Consider the following 21,516-nt stretch of genomic DNA (forward strand, 5'->3'; position numbering starts at 1 on the left):
CAGTAAGCAAAGCAAATCATACTGTATGATGATTCTACGTCTGAAGAACAGCTGCATCAATAGTAGTTGTCTGGCTGTGAGAGAAGTTGGCAATGCTACTTTTGGGACTCCAGCTGCTAGAATCCCCCTCCCAACACAGCTACATAGCTTTTCATAGGAAGACTGATTTTTATCAACTACTGGAAATATAACTGCTTTGTTTTCTGTACAGATTTTTAGACACTTGGCAGCTTACATGGATTCCTTGCCTGAGAGAGTTGAAGAATTTCCTGAAACTTAATTCTGTGCCAGAATTAATTTCCCAAGAGAAACAATTATTTAAACCAACGTTGTCTTGAACTATTATTATTTTTTGTATTATATCTGTAATCTGTACTGTATCGTATTTTCATTTTGTTTTGTAAACCGCCGTGATCATAGGAACGGCGGTATATAAATAAAATTTCAATCAATCAATCAAAATTAAGCTACTTTAAAGTTTTAGTCTTGTGCAGTCTGGCATTGAATAATGAGAACAGTGGGGATTACTTCTGAGGGCCTGTCTACGTGGGCCAAAAGGCCCATGTTCCCCCCAACCTTCCATCATCCTGTTTGGATGATGCAGGCCAATACCCATGGGCCAGGATTGGGCAGACCAGATGCTAATCCAGTGATCCCGGTCTGATCATGGTCCAAAGGGCCATTTGCTATTGCTAAAGTGGCTTTGCTATTGCTAAGGGGTCTTAACACGAGTCAAAATAACCCACTGTTTGCCATGGAGTTTGTGTGAAACTCAGTGGCAACCCCTGGCAGACCAGAAGGGCCCATGTGCTCCTTGCCTTCCTCTGCCATTACAGTTAGTAGAAGATCCTCATCTCCACATCCGACATAGAAATGGGATGCTTGGCCATGTGGGTGCAGCCAGGTACCCCATTTCCATGTCACATGCAGTGATGGGGATCTTTTCACTAGCTGCAACAGTGGAGGAAGGTAAGGGTCGAAGGCTTTCATGGCTGGCATCCATAGCTTTTTGTGGGTTTTTTGGGCTATGTCGCCATGTTCTAGAAGAGTTTCTTCCTGACGTTTCGCCAGCATCTGTGGCTGGCATCTTCACAGATGCTGGTGAAACATCAGGAAGAAACTATTCTAGAACATGGCGACATAGCCCGAAAAACCCACAAAAAACGAAGGTAAGGGTGTTTGCTGGTAGAGGGTCTGTGGTGTGGTGGCAGGCAGGCAGGCATGTAAACAGCTAGCTGTCCCCATGTCAGCCCAGAGACCGACCTGGGTTAGGACCAGGCCAGGATAACATGGGACAAACATTTTCCTGCCCTGTCAGCTCAGCCCTCAGTCACAAGATTGTGTTGCTTCGCTTCTGATTTCAGCTAGAAAGCCAAACACTTGCTTAGCTTTTTTTCTGTTATGGAAAATAAATTGCTGGCTGTTTTGATTTCTTTGGAAAATTATTGAAGGGTTTTTGTTAAAACTGCATGTTTTTTCAAGCTGCCTGAAAAATTACAAATAAAATAATGTACCTGCTATATAATAGATTTATCTGCTAGGTATTTGATAAGTTTTTTATTCCGTAAATTCTGAAAAAGGAACCCACTGGTTTTATTTTTATACATTCAGATTGTTTTGTTATTTCAAAGTCAGACTGCTTAGAGAACTCAGTTGCAAGGTCTTGAGAAAGATTAGTGCTTTGAAATAAAACAATAATGGTGACAACTAATAGGTATGTCTTCAGAAGTGGAAATCTCTGAAATTCCTTTTATAATTCTTTTTTATAATGTTATAAGAATTATATTTTTAAATAATTTTATAATTCTACCACTGCCAGGATGTAAAAGGATGGATCTTCCTACCTATTAGGTATGAGCAGATAACAAAGAAAACCAGAGTTGTAACTTTGCTGCTCCTTTCCTTTCCATATCTCCATGTCGCTATTTTAAACTTTTTGCATCTGTCTTCATTGATCAAAAGACAAGAAAATTGACATTTGCTGTCAAATGTATTTTCTTTTACTTAAAGCCTGAAGGAAACAAACACTTTAAAAAACAAGCAAACAAAACAAACAAGTACGGTATATGTGGACATTGTGAGAGAAGCTCTGCCCCCTAAGATGCTATCTCTAATAGACAGAGAGTATATATTGCCATCCTGTGGAAATAATGTAGAACTGCTCTAGCTGGTAGGATTGCAGGAGATGAAAGTTGTGGTAGATATAGCAAAATGTGGGAAACAGGAAATAGAATCCTGTACCTCAAGGTTGGGCACCTATGGCATTGTGAATGTCATTGGAGTGAAACTCCCATCAGTTGTAGCTAACACAGTCAATGGTGATGGATGCAGGGAGATGCAGCCCAACATTTGGAGAGTCTTAGTTGCTCACCACTGCTACACATACTTGTGAGTAAGCATTAAGCAACGGAAAATGACCACACTAGCTTCAATATCTAAAATTTCTTAAAACTTAAACTGGTTGAGCAAAAATTGAAAGTTTCAAAGAAATCAGTTGCACTGGGATGGAAGGGGAAGGTGTGGAAATACACTGGTATGGCATTATGCTCTGCTATCCTTATGTAAGATCTCAGACAAAGATGTAACTTAAGAGCTTACATCAGGAATTTCTTTGGCGCATTACAGACGCGCCTAAAAGTACGTGCTCAGCATGTACTAGGGTTAGAAAGGGGCGTCCCTTCCGGACACCCCCAACCCTAGTACGTGCTCAGCACGAACAAAATAGTGGCACCCGTTCCACACGGGGGCTGCCATGACGACGTCACGAACGCACCGCCTCCAAATGAGGTGGTGCAGACGTGACGTCGCGCCGCGTGAGGAGGCATAGAATGCCCTTTCCGCGGCGCGAAAAGGAGCTCCAAAACCTTTTGCTGTTTGCATCACTGGCGCAGCCTTCAGATGGACATCCCTTTCCAGGCCACGGGGAAGCGGCCTTTTGCCACTTTCCCGCGGCCTGGAAAACGGCAGATTGGGGCCTCGGAGGCTACCGTTCTGGCAGCTGAGGCCCCGATACAGTGGGGAAAGGGGCGGGTGCAGGCCACCCCAAACGGGCGGTCTGTAACCCGCCTTAAACTGCAATACCCACCTAGGGAAATAAAAGAGTGGATTATGAAGGTATTAAGTACCAGACCAGAACTAGTACCAAAAGTACTAAGGAATTCTTTACTATAGGAAAAAAATGCAGATAAGAAAAGAACAGAAAAGCACCTGTTAACTTACCATTTCCAGCTTGCTTCTTACCACTACAGTGTTCCAATGAACACCACAGTGTTCCACTACAGTATTCCTATATTCCATGCTGAGTAATTATGCTTCCTTCACAGAGTCCTTGGGTGGTAGGTATGTGTTTGTTTAACAGATAGCACCTTAATTGAGAAGAAATACCCACCAAAAGCAGTCTACTCAACAAGGGCATAGGCCAGTGATGGCGAACCTATGGCACGTGTGCCAGAGGTGGCACTCAGAGCCCTCTCTGTGGGCACCAGTGCCGTCGCCCCAGCACAGAGTTTGCCAGAGTTTGTTACTAGAAAGCCAGAGGGACATGGCACTTTGCAATAAATAAGTGGGTCTTGGGTTGCAGTTTGGGCACTCAGCCTCTAAAAGGTTCACCATCACTGGCATAGGCCCAGGGATCAGACACTGCAATCCAGATGGGAACTTTTTCACCATATTTGCTCAGGGAAATTACTGGACTTAAATAACATCAGGCATTACAACAGAGGTTCATGGGCCTTCTCATCTTTTATTAGACTGTAAAGTGATCTATGCTATCATCTCCCAGTCATGTATCCTATGTCAATTGCTATAAAGAAGAATAAATGGATCTAAATCTAACATCAGGAAGACAATAATCCAAAACCAGTAAGAAAACAGTTCATCTTCCTAGGATGTTCTATTGTTGATATTAACAAAGAGACTTCAAAGGAAGTGTAAAATAACAGACAGCTGTGTAACAATTCATCAAGAGCTTCAGTTTTATCCGTTTAATCCCTCTGTAGATATTAATTAGTCTTCTAGTGCCGAGAAGTTTCTGCTGTTAACACTACTTTGTCAAAGTACTTAAAATCTTAAACATAGTTGTTACAGTGTGTGTATCTTTTGCATTTACATTTCTCAACCTTGCTTGCTCGTATATTGTTTCTCTATGCCTTTATTTCTACTGTTGCTCTCTTTTTCATATAACTCTTTATGTACATTAGTTTGCCAAAGCTTATGGCATAATAAATTGTTCATTCTTAAGATTTCATGAGGCTTCTTGTTCATTTTGTTCTTTTGGGTCTTTCCTCCCAGCTCCTTTGGGTCATTGTTTTCAGGCATGCTGTTAAACTAAGATGCTCTCAAGACACCTGTGGATCACTTTTTACTTTAGAGATAGCTTGGCTATCCAAACATATTTTAAGAGGGCCATCTATATCATAAACATAATTGAGTATCATGTACCTTCCTCTTGTAATACAAAGCAATGCAGAATGATCACTTAGGATTTGTAATGTCGTTTTATGTAATACATTACATTAACCCTTGTGTGGAAGAGATATAGCTTTTCAGTTAAATTATCCTTAGGCAGGCAGTTAAGCTGTTATGTGCATTGCAGATAATGTATACTGGTTCTTTCACAGCATTGTGTTTTAATTTTAGTGATTTCACTTTGGCTGATATTAAAAATGCCCTGAAGTGGTTGGCCCTTGGGTAAGTTAACATCTGTAGTCCCTAGTAGACAAAATGCATATTGAAAACCCAATATGATGGAATGCTTCAAGGATTACTTTAGAAAGCTCCTCCAAGTTCTTTCATTATTGCAGTTTGCATCCATATTTCATCTAGATTACCAGGTTTTGTACAAAAGTATTTCAACTCTTCATCATTTTTCATTTTAGAAAGAAATCTGGAAAATGGGTGTCCAGGACAGTAGTCACATACGCTGGGAAAAGTTAGCTGTAGGCAGTTTTGAGAGGAAACTACAGAAACATAATTTGACAAGAAGTAATATTGGATTTCACCTGCTCATTCAAATATAATCTGCTCTGCTGGCAAAGCATGCTATATTATTTGGCACAATTCTGTTATGAGATGTACCAAACTAAAAAGCTGTGGAAATTGAAAGTCATAATGAAATAAGAGCTGGCCCTTAACTACTTTTGGTATTTGACTTTTCATATATTCAGAACAGTGTTATATTGAAACTGATAACTTGTATTTTCAGCAAAAGGAGATTTATATAGCATTTTAACTGGCTTTTAGCTATTTTAAATTAACTTTTAAATATGATTGTTTACTTAATTGTTTTTAACTCTTGTATTATCTGTTGATTTAACAGTGTTTTGTTTAACTTTTATTATAAGTGGGGGCATATTGGGGAAAAGACTGATTATAAATTAAATGAAGAAAATAAAGTACATTTTTTCAAAGTTCTCACCTTTTACATTCATTACATTCATTATTTTTATTATTATTTTAAAATGGACCTGTGTGTTAGACAGAGCTTGGAACGTGGCCACAATGGGTGGGGCATTCTGGGAGTTATAATCCAAGGGCTAAATTCAGTTTGCTAGAGTAGATCTATTGAAATCAATGGGATGTCTGTAAGTCACAACAAGAACACAAGTGCTGATAACTCCCTTCTTTTCTCATTTTTTCTCCTTTCGTTCAGTTCTTTTTTTCTCTCACCAAGTGCTTCATTTGGGGCTGTTCCAAGGCATGTTACTGCCATAGACAGAGTAGAAAATGCACCTTCCTCCAAATCAAGGCATATAGTATTATAAGCCAACACATTGTATTATAGGTTATTTTGGAAGCTGAAACAAAGTTTTTTTTTTAATCTGTTTTTTTTTTCTTTTCTTTTCTATATGGTAATTTTATCTATTCCTCTTTTAATTGTTATTATCTTAGAATGTACGCCTTGGGCAGGCTTTTATTTACTCCTAATTTTACCGACTTTGTACAGCGCTGTGTATAATTACAGCGCTATAGAAATAAAGTTTAATAATAATAATAATAATGAAACAGCCAATATTAGAACTCCCCACTCCTCCTTCCTTCAACACACCATAATTTTGAATTAAATAATTAGCAATTTGCTGCCCTTTGCTGACACCAAATATCTGCTTCTTGAGATAAGTCAGACAGCCAATTCTCCATGCTTAATATACAACCAGTCCTGTCTCATAGCTAGATTGACGTAACTTCACTTATTCATATTTATTCATCTATGCAAATCCATTTGCTTAACTGCACTTTTAAGTCAGATGCTCTTAACTTCAGATAGGCAATGTTAAACCTTCCATGAACAAAATTTGCCAAGAAAACCCATGATAGGTTCCCCTTAGGTTCACCATAAGTGAGAAATGACTTGAAGGCACACAACAACAGCAAAAATTGCACTTTTATAATACAACATCACAATGCCAAAAAACATCTTAAAATTGGTTCTTTCCCCCAATTTATTGTTTCTATGTTTCCTTTAGAATAGTAAGTTAGAAGGTGAATGGGCATGCAGATTTTGTGCAACAGATAGCCAACTTTTGATTAAAGATGGTTAGGAAAGTTTAGGAAAACCTATCCAAGTAGTAGTTTTCCCATCTCCGTACTTTGCTAATAGCCACCTTCCACTTGATTGGGCTCATCTTCTCGATGCCCTTTCCAATCAAGTCACTGAAGAGGATGCATTGATATGAGTAGGTCCTCTCCAAGGAGGTAAGAGAAAATTCCTTTCTGTTATTGATAATAAACCATTTCAAAGATGACCAGGCAGCCTCCATTGGATGGAGGTAGTTGTAGGGGAAAGACACAGAAAGAAGTTCATGACCTGTTGCCTTAGCAATCTCAGGGCAGCATTTGATGCTTAGTAAACAAGGGAGAGAAGGAGACCGAGGTTCACATATCTCCACCTCCTCACTGGACTCTTCAGTCTTCACTCTTGATTGTCTTCTTTCTCTGACTACAATGGCACACTTGCCATAGGTGAGAGCCAGAAAGTCACAGAGTTCCTGAAATACACCTTCCTGCTGCCCTGAAGATAAATCATCCCTTAAAAACACTCTGTATTTCCATGGCACCCATCCTTGGCTGTGGCCAGCATGTACCACTGTCCATATAGGCCAATTGAGAGTATTTTCATAAGGAACTTTTTCACCTGTTATTAGACTTTCTGAAAGATCAGTTTCTCCTAAATAGATGGTGGTGTAGCCATTGAACTGGAGGTTTCTTAGGGCTTTTAAGTACTGCAGGCACTGTTTCCTTGAAGTTGCATCAAGAGAACTTCTGTGGATGATGTACTTTAAAAGAGGATTTACAACACGATACATCTTAGACCAAGAGATAAAACTGAAGTGCACACAAAGTTCTGATGGTGCCCAGGACAGTGATGATCTCACAATGGACTTTTCTTGCATATGTTATTCAATTGCATTGAAACAAAAGCTGAACATTTACATGTTTCTGTGGCTAAATCATGGAGACAAATAACTGCAGTGCTGATGTAGAATACAAGCCTCATTTTATTTAGAGCAGCAATGTCCAAAGTCTGGTCCTCCAGATGTTTTGCACTTCAGCTCCCAGAAGCCTCAACCACCTTGTCCAATGGTCTGGGATGCTGAGAGCTGAAGTCCAAAACACCCGGAGGACCAGAGTTTGGACATCACTGACTTAGAGCAGCCACCAGTTTTACAACACTGCTAAATGGCTTATTCTCTCAGTACTATACATTAATACTGAATCTGACTGAACCACCAAAGAAAGGCATGTGAATGACTGGGTAAGAAGAACTGTTAGTAGACTGTGCCTCTGAATTACAAGGGCAGGGCAGAAAAAGATCTGGACATGGCAGCCTACTTAATAGCTGGGAGGCAGCTGCCATGAACAAGGAACCAACTTGCCATATCTGTAGGCGTTTGTATGTGGGATACGGAGGGAAAGATTATCGATTGGAATACTGTTACATGACCTTAAATGGGAAGCCTTTGTGGATGAAGGCCCATAGAAGAATAATGGAATATTTGGATCTTCTGTTTTTGTCTCACTATTTTCAGTTCATTCATCATTTTCTTTCAAAGAACAAAACAAAACAAAAGATATGGACTTTAGATCAGAGGGGGTCAGGTAATGAATCTTGGGTTCTGCCTTCATATTTGTCTCCCTCTGTTTAAATCCAAGTAGACTTCAAAGCAAGGTTAAAATTCCCAATAATTGCTAAATACCTTCCATCTGGCTATATCTATTTGGACTATTAATAAACCCTGGCAACACTAACAGCTTCAGTTGTATAATTCTCTATGCACTATGGGAAGTATAATCATATCCCTACCTTGGTAATTTTGTATTCATAAACTTTCATGCATGTTATAAGTCTCAGTATTTAGCATGGAAGAACAGGCTGAGATGAAAATCTGCCAGGTGAATCTGCACCATGTCTCCTTTCCCACATTCCTGACACATATTTTAACTGATGAAGACCTCCCAACACAGCTATTTACTGTCTGTTAAAGAACTCTGCCTCTCTCTGCTCTCTCTGTGCATGTGTGTCTTAGCTGGATACATAGTAGTGCCAGCAAGGCACCTTTTGGAACCTTTCAGAGGTCCACTGGAGATCCCAGAGATTGACATAATTGCTGAGTGTCTCACAACCAGAACCAAACTAGATATTTATCTCCACCTCCATCACCATTACATGGTGTCTGTGTCTGTATGTGGAGTTGCAGCAGGTAAAATGGTTGAGGGGAGTTTGGTTGTTGCACAAGGTTGATAGAGAATTCCATCCTTCACAACAACACACAAAATGACTTGGGAGATTATCCCACCAAAGCCAATTCAGCAATAATCTCAATAATGAAAACAAACAGCAACAGTAGCACTATAGCACTACTCTCGCTTTTGTGCGATTCGGAAATTTAAAAGCCAAACAATAGTGTGATTGCTTTTCATACATACCCTTGAATGAATCATTAGTACATTGGCATTGATCATTTTGCGCATGCGTCCTTGCTTCCCCCAGTCCCTTTAAATTAGGGTTATTCCTGCAGTCCCTTTGAGGTTTAAAGATCCTTGGTTCTTGTTTATTACAGTTCCTTTTTAAATGTGCTAAACGTGTTGCAGACATGCTGTGTCTAAAAAATCAGTTTCACAAAATCGGTTTTGCTTTAAGAAACCTCCACCTCCATTTCCCTCCACACACCCCCAGACAAATGGGAGGGAAGGGGGGAAATCAAGGCAGTGACAAAAATATATAGCTGGAAAGACTGTAACTGAAATGGACATTGTAACAAATTGTAACATTGCAACAACAGAGATGTTTAAAAGTGAAAGTGAACAGTCCCTTTAAAGTTTAAAGATCCTGGGTTGTCTCCTGCTGTCCCTTTAAATTTTAAAGATCCCAGGTTGCTTCCTGCAGCCCATTTAAATTCTAAGGATCCCACAGTGCTTCCCTAATAGCACGAATGAAATGCAGTTAGCTTTTGCACACTACCAATCACACTTCAATCATGCTATTGAGAAGCTATTCATGGGAATTCCATGGGAATGGTTTGTTCCTTGAGCATTGCTGGTTGTTCCTGGGAAAGTCTCCACTGAGTGCAAAATCATCTGGAAAATCTTCTGTACAATCATTTTGCCTTTTCCTTCACTCTTTTTCCTCCTATGTGATAATATCCTTGCAAAGGTATACATTACACTTAGTCCTGTGCAAATCACTAGCAGGATGTCTGTTAAGTTTGTAAACCCAAGGTTTGCAAAGGTTCACTATAAATCAACCATAAATGACTAGTTGAATCAGTTTACGAAAATAGTTGGGTGTAACTAGAACTAGTGCTGCTATGAGGTCTGGTGAAGGAATTGCCGCAAGGAGCAGGGTGCCAGAGAGCAGCAAATTTGGCATCCCTTGTACCATCCATCTACTGGAAGGGAAGGAGCTGGAGTCTTTCCCTCTCCAGTGACCTTTCTTCTCTCCAGAGAACCACAGCTGAGATGAAAGCTGAACATCCATCCAGGGCATCTGGCTAAATTGCACAGCATGAAGATACTGGAGGTGGAATATGAAACAAGAAGTGGTGGCTGCATGAGGGAGGCCTGCGACCTGGATTTCAAGGGGCAGGTGAAGTGAAGGAACAGCTGAGTCACAAGGCTCCCAGTTCCATTGCTACATTCCCCAGGCATAGTGCCCATTGAAAGTACTTTTAGGTCTCCTTTCTGTCAACCATTTTTTGTTGCCGAGGAATGGAGGGCTGGGAGCGAAAAGGAACGGAGCAAGACAGGGTAGACGAAAGGTGAATGGGCTAGGTGGTCCTTGTGGAACCTTCCAAATTGTTTCCATAATTGTTTCAGAGAAGCCTTCCCAGGCATTGCATAATTATCACTTGCTTTTTGTTGTTCTTTTGTTGTCTGTTTTATCGAATCATTTCCTGTATTGCTATGTATTTTATATGTATTATCCTACTTGAGAGTATGTATTTTCCCGGGAAAATGATTAACCATCCATTATGAAGCCAAGCCCTCCCTCCAGTCCATCTGCCTTGGTCCAGGCCTTGGAGGTAGAGAGGAACTGCTGGACCTCTTACCCTTTCCCTCCACCACTCCCTTCTCCTTCTGTGTCATGTCTTTTTAGATTGTAAGCCCAAGGGCAGGGAACCGTCTAACTAAAAAGATTGCATGTACAGCACTGTGTAAATTTACAGAATTTCATAAATAAAGGTTAATAATAATAATAATAATAATAATAATAATAAATTGCCTTAGACCTGAGATCTGCCTGTTTCTCCCCATGTATAGATGCCACACCTGAAGTGTGCCTGAATGGGCAGGGAGGAATTGTTCATATGCACATACACACATATATTTTTGCTTCTCAAACTTGAAGCGGGGAAAGAGATAACTATTAGAAACATCCAAGAAAAGCAGTAAAACCAATAATTTGAGATATATATATATATATATATATATATATATATATATATATATATATATTTAAAATCAGGGCTGAAATGATGAGAGCTGTAGTCTATCACAGCTAGAGGGTGTCTGACTGGGAAGGCTTACTTAGCATAGGGCAGAATTATGCATAACTATAATCCTATAACTATAATCCTCTTTTTATTCAAAGCTCTTTCTCTCTTCTACAAATAATTTAATTTACCATATGTACTCATCTATAGGTCTAAAACTTTATGCTCAAAAATTGACCCCCAAATCCCAGGTCGACTTATTTATAGGTCACTATGGCAATGTGATAGCAGCTCTTTCAGATTTCCTCATGCAGTTTCTTTCTGTCTTGAGCCAAGCAGAAAGAGTCCTGGGTGATTGATATTGCTGTTTGTTGACCCTCTCCCCCCTGTGCGTCTGACTGAAATGAAAGCTGAAACAATGAAGTAAAAAGCCTCAGTGAGATTCTCTCTTGCCATATGCACACATACACACACTAAAGGAGCCTCCAAGTTTTACCCTCAACCTATCCATGGGTCATGTCAAAATCTGTAATTTTGGCCCCCAAATCTGACCTTGACTTATATATGACTTATAGTTGAGTATATATGGTAGGCCTTACTAAGGCTGGAATTATATACAGATTAAATATCCATCCATTATCTGAAATCCAAAATATTCCAAAATCCAAAAGTGTCCACATGGATGGCTGATATAATGACATCTTTGCTTTCTGATGGTTCAGTATACTAAAACTTTGCTTCAAGCACAAGAAAATAAAAAATACTATGTATACAATTATCCTAATGAATTTCATGTTTAGAATTGGGTTCAAGATATTTCATTATGTACAGTTGACTTCCCATATCCATGGCTTCTGCATTTAGGGCTTCAACCATCCACCACTTGAAATACACACATATACACATGAAAGATCCAAAAAGCACCCTTTCAGTTTGGCATTTTTTAAATAAAAAATACAATTTTACTACTCCATATATACTGGGACTTGAGCATCTATGGATTTTGGTATCCATGGGAGAGTCTGGAAGCATAGCCCAGTGAATATCAAGGGCCTTGTGTATATCAAAGATGGCACGTTTCCCAAATTTACTTTTTGTCTACAATGTATCCTAAAATCCTAAACTACATCCTGAGTTCATTGGCTGTGATTTACCCAAACCTGCCTGCAACAGTCTATAATATGAAATGGGCATGGTTTTACTTTGTGGAAAAGGGAACAGTTCATGTTTCTTGCAGTATTTAGTTCTGCCCTCAGTTTAGCTTTAGTTTAACTCACATGTGTGCCTGTGCTTTCATTTCCCTTAGTGCCGTTCTGAAACTGTGAAGACTCTTGTTAGGACAGGTTGTCTGTTTTTATTTTTATACCTTCAGGATAAGCATTTCTGCCAAGCATGAACAAATAAATACTCCATAAATCTTAATGCCATGTAGACAGAAATGAGGTGTACCCACATAAGTCATAGCTAAAAAACAAATGTCTTTTGCCAAAGCACAATTCAAAACATAGAGAGAAATTATTTTCTTCCATTATAAAAACATACATCAAAAACACACACATACACACACGCAGACACATGGGTGGAGGGCATACAAGTCTGGGCTTAATATCTAGTCTGTCTTCAGAAAATTCAGCACTGTAATAGGAAATTCTTCACACTGTTCAGGAACAGACACTTTTTCCTACCCTTTGGAGTGGGAAGTTTGCTCTAGAAGATACTCACCAGGAACTGGTCCAGCTTAGTTGAGGCCCACACTTCCACGATCCAAATTAAATTAAATTAAATACAGTTAATAACTTGACACACAGTGTACAAGGATTCACTTTCATACATTTCTCAATACTGATTCTAAACTAGGTGCTTCTGTTTGTGCTGTACTGCTGTTATTCTTTTGGCATCGGCCAGTAGTGCTTGGCTTCAACATGGTGCTCTTATCAACTGCTGTCAATATTGCATTGTGGGAAGGTCTTCTTCCAGTTCTTGAAAAGTTCTCTTGATAAAGATAGTCCATGTAATTTTCCCGTTGCCGGGAAACAATGTTGCTCATCATCAGAGAGAAAAGCAGAAAGCCGAAAAACCCAACAATGATCAGGATGTACAATGAAGCAGCAATCTCTTCCTGTTCCACAAGATATGGGTTTGTATAATTAAAGTACCCTTTTTTCTCTCTTTCTTGAACGTAAACATAAACCAGACTCTTCAGGACTGACCTTACTTCAGTGGGACTGACATTCATTTTATAATGCACTCGGGCTACAATGACAAAGGGTGGAGAAAGAGAGACAGAGAAAGTTACATTTGTCTTACATTTGGCCTTAATTTACTTGAAATGCTATATGAACATTAAAAAAAATCCTATACACTTTAAGTGCAGCATAAATGTACACCAGTCTAGTTATGCCAAACTGCACGGTTGTGCAACCGACAGCAGAGTCTTGGATTCACACATTGGTCAATTAGCACCCCCTAATCCATCAAGTCAAAAGTGAGAGAGGGTGCTCTGTGTGTGTGTGTGTGTGTGTGCATGCGCGCATGTGCACACTATTGATTGCATAGCTTACAATATTTCCAGATGAAGTGTACAGAAGAACCTTTCCTGTTGCACAGACAGGCTGGGATGGATTACTGTACTTTAACATCCTCATTGCATCAAGTAAATACAACAAGGAAGCACAGGTCATTATCCTTCTACTCTTCCTCCTGCCTTTTCCAAAATATTCTTCCTTAGGAGCTGGGTTTGAGACACAGCATTATTGTTCTGTCAGCTACAGTGAAAATAATGTGGATGTATTCACTTATCAGAGTAGAACTGCTGCTTGAAAAGCTTTAGATTGCCTCGATCCTTTGTGTCCAGTACCCAATATATCAGATTTACAGTAATGACTTGAGTTCCTTTTGACCTCAGACACAAAAGAAGCAGAAAACTGCTGTGATGCAGTACCATTTCTTTGTTAGCAGAAATGTCATTTCATTACTACAACCATGCTCCATACAGATGTGTGGCTGAAGAAGCATCTTCATTCTCTTTACCACCCACAGAACATTCTCTTGCAGTTTTGATAAAGAGAAGGCAGGGTTTCTTCAGCCCAACAATTCAGCATCAATTTATTTCTCATATTCCCCCGATATTTTTAGATAGAGCTTTATGATTCTGGGACATCTTAATATATTTTCTTATATTATAAATTTTATAATAAAGCTGAAACATTTTGCTCTTCATATACATGTTTAGTTCTATTATTTAACCACACACACATACATATATTCTCTGTAATATAATACAGAATATGTTTTTATAGTCTCATAATTTTATGAGATATTATCATATCTCTTCACCATAGCATAATTTATTGTTCCTAATTCCACCAAAACCTAACTGAATAACCCTTTTCCTTGTTAACTGTGGGATCCAGAGGAAACATTACTAGTGCTGATACTTCAGGACCCATGTGCACCTTTTCAAAATTACAGCAAGTGTATCTTTAAAAAGAACCATAAGATCTCAAATACCAGAAAAATCATTACAAATATGGCAATTATGCTACATTTCCCAAAAGAATGGGTTATAATTATAATTGTTACTTATTTACACCAGGATTAAATAGACATTGCCTTGCAATGAGAGCACAGTAAATCACCAACCTTAATGCAAATGGCAGGTCCTGCTAAGATTTTTGCTCTTCCAGCCAGTCATATTACCCTCTCCCAAATACAGTTTCTGTTCTCTGTCAGCTGTTTTATATCATCTGTTCTCCTGACTCTCAGCTGAGTCTTACTTTTGATTGTGGAGAGCAAGGCATTTCCTTCCATGCAACATTGCTATGTTCTTTCTCTCTGTGTGTGTCTGCTGTGTGTGAAGCCTTGATGTAAGCTATCACTGGCCATGTGAAGCTGTAGGAACATCCTGGATGATTCAGATCTACTATTGCAGGCAACTCATCTTCCTCCTCCTTCTCTTTTGGTATCATTATATTTTAATGGCAGTGTTTACTCTACCATAAGGCTTGTGACCAGGCCAGTCTGGAATGTTACTAGCCATTATCATTCAAATAACCACTATAATCCATGAGTTGAAGGAGTAAGATTGTCACTTCATATACCATGGATATTCAATACCATCAACCATAAAATAGTAACAGTCAACAAGGGCAGTTTATGTTTACTGCATGTAAGCTCAATAAGCCATGTACAGCAAGAAACATGCCCTCAATGGAGTATAGAATACAAAGTTAGGATGGCCACCTCAGTTCACTGTAAATTTTCTATTGCCTTTCTGCAGAGTCCTTGCCAGGGGAGGCGGGGGGAGGAGAAGCCAAGAGTTTAGAAAGAGCTGAAGGACAAGGAGACAACAAAGTACATCCATACTACAGAATAATAATGGCTTGACATCACTTTAACTGTCATGGTTCCAGACTATGGAATCCTGGGATCTTTTGTTTTTCAATGCATTTAGCCTTCTCTGTAAGGAAGCTATAGTGGCTCACCAAATGATAAATCCCAGCATTCAGCAAAATGGAGCCATGGCAGTCAAAGCAACGCTAAACTGTAGGGATGTGTGTGTGTGTGTGTATGTGTGCATGTGCAATGGAGTCGACCTGTATGGAATTAATTTCCCCCACAAGTTTGTATATATTAATGCATATATTGTTGCCTTTGTGTGCCTTCAAGTTGTTTCTGACTTATGGCAACCCTAAGGTGAAATGATTTGCCCAGCTTCAGTGGGTTTCCATGCCAAGCAAGGAATCGAACCCTGGTCTCCTGAGTCATAGTCCAGCACTCAAACCACTACACCATATTGGCTCTGCATATAGGTCATCTAAAATACCACTTTTACTTAATTCACTTAATATATAAATGAAATAAAAGCATATTGAGATGCATGGCAAGTCTCTCCTCAAGTGAGATATGATTTAAGAGCCAAATACCTTACGAACTGTTGTTATAAGGTTTCGTGTCTTATCCGAGACCAGGCATCAGGTATTGTGGAGCAAATTCTTTCTAAACCTGCTTTTTCCTGAAAAATAAAATACAACCTGTGAAACGCAGAAATGTTTTTCAGATGCAGTGAATAAAATTGTGCAGAATATTAACTCCTATTTTGGCAAATGAATACATTCATGTCTAGCCTCATTAAAACAAAGTGGACACAATTTCTTACCCTAAGCTGTAATATTTTGGAGCTTTAGCATATTACATCATCTTAACATTCCCCCATGCTTGTCTCACAAGTTTCCTAAGCAGTTAAGACAATTTACTAGAAAGAATATGTACTGGCTATGTGCCAGCTGAAATCACATTCTGTAAGGATGATGCCAGAGAAGGCTTTTAAATTGCACAATCACTCGGCCTCATTCATGAGATTTTCAGCAAGGTGCAGAGAGGAATTCCCCCAATGATGGCCTCTTCCATGTTTAAACTTCCACTGGTTCCTCTGTCTTTTTTCTTACCACAAAAAGTATAGTATTCACAATATTAATGACTACATTTTTGACAAATTTCAGATAAAATAGAACATTCATATTTAATATTATTTCCAATACATTAAAGGGAAAAATGCATGAGTGGAAAATGGAAGTACATTAGGACTGCAATCCTAAACAAACTTGATTCATACTTACTTATGAGTAAACATGCATAGAATGTACTGTTAGAATAAAATAGTACTCTAACCAGTAGCAAATCTTGATATGGCAAACATATGGAGCCTGGCTTTGATTTGTATGTACAGACCCTTAAGACTTTTCACACAATGTTTATTACTGTCACTTCCAGTTGGAAGCAGAAGCAAAAATATTATGGAATATTCCTTTTCAACCAACAACTCACATGGTGCAGGGGAAGAATTCAACACAGGGTAGGTTATATGAACAAAGTTTATAATGCAGAATTTTTTTTGCATGTTGAATGTACTTGTTATATTTATCTGATCAACAGTGCAGGTGAAAGGTTTGTATGATGTATGTTGTTAATTTCAGTTATGTACACGCAATTCTGGGTTTTATGATCCAGGAGATATTGGCCAGTGGTGTCAACTGGATTGTTCATATGACAATATTGGGTTCAGGAGCAGACCCAACCGTTGTACTTCATTCTTCACTGGGATGGGGGTGGGGAGTACAACCTTATATAAGGTAGGTTATACGAACAGTACTGCACCAACAGCACATTAATTTTGCAGGCATTAAATTACTGAGTTTCTTTCCCCTCATTCAGACCAAGATTAACTCCAGACACCAGTGAAGAATTAAGTTTCCACTATCATCTTCCCTGGACCATCAGATGGTGAAAATCAGGAGTAAAGCTGAATGTCATCAGTACATCTGGCATTTCAGACCAAAAATTGCAAATGCTGTTTTCACATCATTTCTGATTTTTTATTCTATGTCAGCAATTCATATGTTCTGTTGGATATCAATCAAGTTATATGTGTATGTCCATCATGCAGAGACCTTTCTTTAAAACAAACTAAAAGGCATCTTTATTTTGTAGACACTTACATTCCTTTAAAAAGTACAAATAACTGTGCTTCTTCTAGTGCAATTATTTGTTGTATGTTTTCCCTGTTTATAAAGCTTTTCTGAGAGAATTTTCATATAGCTTTGTGGAAGGAAAACTATATTATCTTCTCCTAAGTATTATCTTTGTGATGAAGAAAAGCCCATCAGAGAGGCAATTACAAGTGGATATTTAGCTTTTATAAACCTGAAATATGAAAAAGCACATAAATGTATATAACAAATAGATAATTGCCCTCTCATGATTTAATTTGATAAAAGTAGGAGAGGGAATCAAACTTAATCAGATATATGGTATGCCTATGGGCATTAAATCATCTATCCAATACACAGATTTTAATAACACAAATATCCTTTTCAAGAATGACAGAAATTTTGAAAGGCTCAGCTGAAAATGAGGAAAGCAAATTACTTCATATGTAGATACAAAATTAAAATATCTTCTTTTTGTTCTTTCTTCCTTTGAAAGTGATGTGGGGGGAGATCAACTTTAAAATCTGGGGTTTGAGCCAAAGAGAGAGAAGGAAAGAAGAAAAGGGGGAGAAAGGAAAATAATTATCTTTATTTTCATCCCTCACATTGCTATTACTGAAAATTCAGGAATTAGGAAATGCCAATTTATAACAAAAACGTGAAAAAGAGCATATCAGTTTTATTAATATACTTACACTTCATGTTTGTCTCTATTCACGTGAAGAGCTGTCCTTTCTGTGATAAAGTTAATGCAAGTCTTAAACTGAACTGACTCTTTGTAGAGAACAAGAGAAGAGAGGAGTGGCTTCTTTTCCTTTATAGCATTTGAGGAAGTGGACATATGACGGAAATCCAACTCCCAATCATGCTTACTCAACTAACATCTATGAGGTGGACTCATTGATGTTTTGAGGATTTCTGCCAGAATGTCATCCAAGGGAATGTGATAATATGCTTGCTTGCTTTTAAAATGGTAGGAAATCAGTTGGTTATTGTCTCTTGTAAATATATTTTCATCATTCTTACGGTCTGAAAGTTGATTGCCTTCTTACTGGAAACGTGCAAGCTTATTACAGAACTGTAGATGGATTATCAGCTGTTGCTTAACACGGCAATAACTCACATGGGAAAAACTGTACATGTCTGAGCCACGGCTTTCTGTGGTAGGTTGATTAGTTGATTATATCTTATCCAGTTTAAATAATACTTCCATGATTCTTACTTTTACCTTAAGGCAAAACAGTCATGGAAAAGGAAGAAAGGAACATTGTTACAAGATTCTGAGATGAAGTAACCTCATGATGCTCCTTCCTGTTACTAGCTTTTTCTGCTATGCTGTGCTTCCCGTACTGTCCAGGGCGTGGATTAAGTTTGCACACCTCTCAAACAGCATATCAGTGCTATACTGCTTAGGGTATACTCTGATTTTCTGAGTAATTTACAAGCCTATAGTTTGCAACATTGATCCTGATGGTTTATATGGATGCTTTAGCAATCTGAACATATTTTTCTTGAGGTGTACAAGAGCTTGGAAAAACTACTTTTTTGGTCTTCATATCCTCAAAACCTGTAGCATAGCTATCAGTCATACTGACTGGGATATTCTGATAGCTACAGTCCAAAAAATATTTTTTTCTAATCCTTGAGCTGTAATAATTTCTGACCTAACTGAGAAGCAAAGCACGGTACATTAAAAAAAAACTTTTAAAACCTTTTAGCCAATTCTTTGTAAGTGAGAGAAAAAACAACAACAACAACTATGGGGGCTGAATGGCAATGGTGGAGGATGGGAAAGAGATTTTTAACCTTTCCCCTTCAAACCATTTTCCCACAAAAATTGCCTTTTGGAGTTGCTAGTTGGTTACCAAAGCTGTTCTCTGCAGCTCCCCATCCCCACTTCTGTTTTTGATTATGAAAGAGACATGGGCAATGCTAAACATGGTTAGTTAAATACTAATTTAATGTAACATATTAAGCCCGAACAGAGCAAAGATAAAGTTACTGGATCCTCTTGTTCTCAAGTTGTCATCAGTAGTCAATTTCACTGGCCCCAGAAAAGAAAAATATTGAGCCCTTCTTCATGGGTTTTTCTCAGATCAACCTCCATTTTTCATTCAAAATATTTAGCTTATCACTTCTAAATCTGAACACAGTAGGTTTGGGAATGGGCTTGGTTTATGAATTCAGCACAAAAGTTATTATCAGATGTCAAAATAGACTGGTTGGCATTGGGTACTGTGAACCTTGATGTGGCTGAAAGAACTACAAAATAACATGAAACATAATCACAGTGGAGGAAGAGGTTAACCTTGATTTTTTAAAAGGGGTGCCAGGACCTAAGGGGAGTCTGGGATGCCCTTAGGATTGTACTAGATCTCCCAGAGGGCTGCATGCAGCCCATGAGCTAGGGATAGAAATTTGTTTAGAAATTATTCAAGGACAACTTTAAGGATTTCTCTTTAATCACTATGTTTGAAATTAGGATGATGGAAGCAGCAATTTCCCCTCTTAAGCCTTTCAGTCTCAGGTTTTACAGAGCCTGGAAATGTTAACTTTTTGGAATACAATTTCCAGCATTCTGGTAGTTATAGTCTCTGGGACTGAGTGTTTCAGTCTCCAAAGTATTACACACACACCAGTGCCACATTTTCAATATATTTCTATATACTTTTTCCTCCTAAGCGCTGCTCTGAAATCTCTAGAATAGTTATCAACATTTGTGTGCTTTTATACCATCAAAACAAGAAGTTTCTGTTCTGGCAAAAATTTGAATTGTCAGGATGGGAAGTTCTTTTAATGGACAGAATCCTTGTTCTCAGGCAGCATTCAGCTGCTGTGCTGTGAATTATTGCATTGTTAATTCTTTACTTCATTTTCAATATGTTGGAAGCCACCCAACAATGTGAGGACAATGTGGGGTTTAAATTTTCTTAAATAAATAGCTTGGGAAACTAGTTATATATCAAGTCGCTTCTTATGTGCCTGAGCTAAGTCAGCTTCATAGAACCAGCCCAAATTATTTTATGCCTGAGGCAAAGGACAGAATGGTAGTCTGCTGTTTTCCAAGTACAGACGCCAACTAGACTGGCAATTGAATCTTATTTCAACATTGTGCCTAGCACCTTGAGCCACAACTGAGGGCAGGTGGCCAGTTCGGCAGATTGGGACAGATGGTGTGGTGCCAAGGTATTGTTAAATAAACTGTTACTATTTCTCATTCAAATGATTTACAAGTGGAAGTTTCTCTACAATGTACAATTCTCATATTCAGACAGAGGCAAAGGTGATTTTAAAAAGTGGGAGTAAATCTAGAGATGCACATTGCCCTGAATACTATTGGTGTCTTGCTGTTTTTCCTGTGTGCCTTCAAGACATTTCTGACTTATGATCATCTTGAACTGAACTTAGCATGAGGTTTTCTTGACAAGTTTCTTCAGAGGGGGTTTGCTATTGCCATTCTCTGAAGCTGAGAGAGTGTGACTTGCCCAAAGTGGGTTTACATCACCAAACTGGGATTCAAATCCTGGTCTCCAGAGTCCTAGTCCAATGCTCAAACCAATACAGTACATCACACTGGCTCTCCATTGGTGCCATACACATGTATAAGTTCCCCTACAGAAGTGGTTGGACATTTTTGTCTGTTAATTCATGCCATGTTTAGTTCAAAGTTACAAAAATGGAGTGATGTGTGTGGTGCCATCATGCATGGATGCCATTGCATATGTTCATGCATTGTGTATGGCTGTGCACTGTGTACTGATGCACATGTGCACGGCTCATAGTTGCACGCTGAGACACATTTATGTGCATTACTCAATGGGTTGTGCAATGTCGCAATTCATTAACAAGACAGTTGTGCAATTGCCACATAACTCTGTGAGCATAAAGACGTGCTCTTGTCTTCTTGATGTTGGATCTCAGCCATTATATCCTAGTCTTAGTCAGTGTAGTTTCCAATCAGAATCTGTGTTCCTGCTTCACTGGTGAAATAATATGTGCCTATTTGTCTCTACTGGGTGTAAAAAAACTAGGACTGGGTATACATTTGGACATACAATTGTTACAAGAGAGGAAAATGGCTGAGAAAGAGGGCTCAG

At 38.7% G+C, this 21,516-nt stretch overlaps 2 protein-coding genes across 3 annotated transcripts in view; one reads left to right on the plus strand and one right to left on the minus strand.

Moving 5' to 3' along the window:
• The window catches only part of SMIM11 (small integral membrane protein 11), a 45,346-nt gene that overhangs the window by 17,459 nt on the left and 6,371 nt on the right, over positions 1-21,516 (plus strand). The window contains exon 4 of one of the 2 annotated variants that reach the window (XM_042459314.1): positions 212-4,244. The exons of the other annotated variant lie outside the window; for it this stretch is intronic. The gene's annotated coding sequence lies outside the window, so the exon portion shown is untranslated. Of the gene's footprint in view, positions 1-211; positions 4,245-21,516 lie in introns of those variants that run through there. 2 annotated transcript variants of the gene reach the window in all.
• Positions 6,482-7,304, minus strand: C3H21orf140 (chromosome 3 C21orf140 homolog). Its single transcript, XM_042459311.1, has one exon. The coding sequence runs from the start codon at positions 7,302-7,304 to the stop codon at positions 6,546-6,548; it is 759 nt and encodes a 252-aa protein (XP_042315245.1). The 3' UTR covers positions 6,482-6,545.

The sequence above is a fragment of the Sceloporus undulatus genome, chromosome 3 (assembly GCF_019175285.1).
Source record: "Sceloporus undulatus isolate JIND9_A2432 ecotype Alabama chromosome 3, SceUnd_v1.1, whole genome shotgun sequence".
Lineage (NCBI taxonomy): Eukaryota > Metazoa > Chordata > Lepidosauria > Squamata > Phrynosomatidae > Sceloporus > Sceloporus undulatus.

Coding starts and splice junctions, on each gene's coding strand:
- C3H21orf140 (XM_042459311.1), bottom strand. CDS start 7,304: ATGTATCGTGTTGTAAATCCTCTTTTAAAGTACATCATCCACAGAAGT.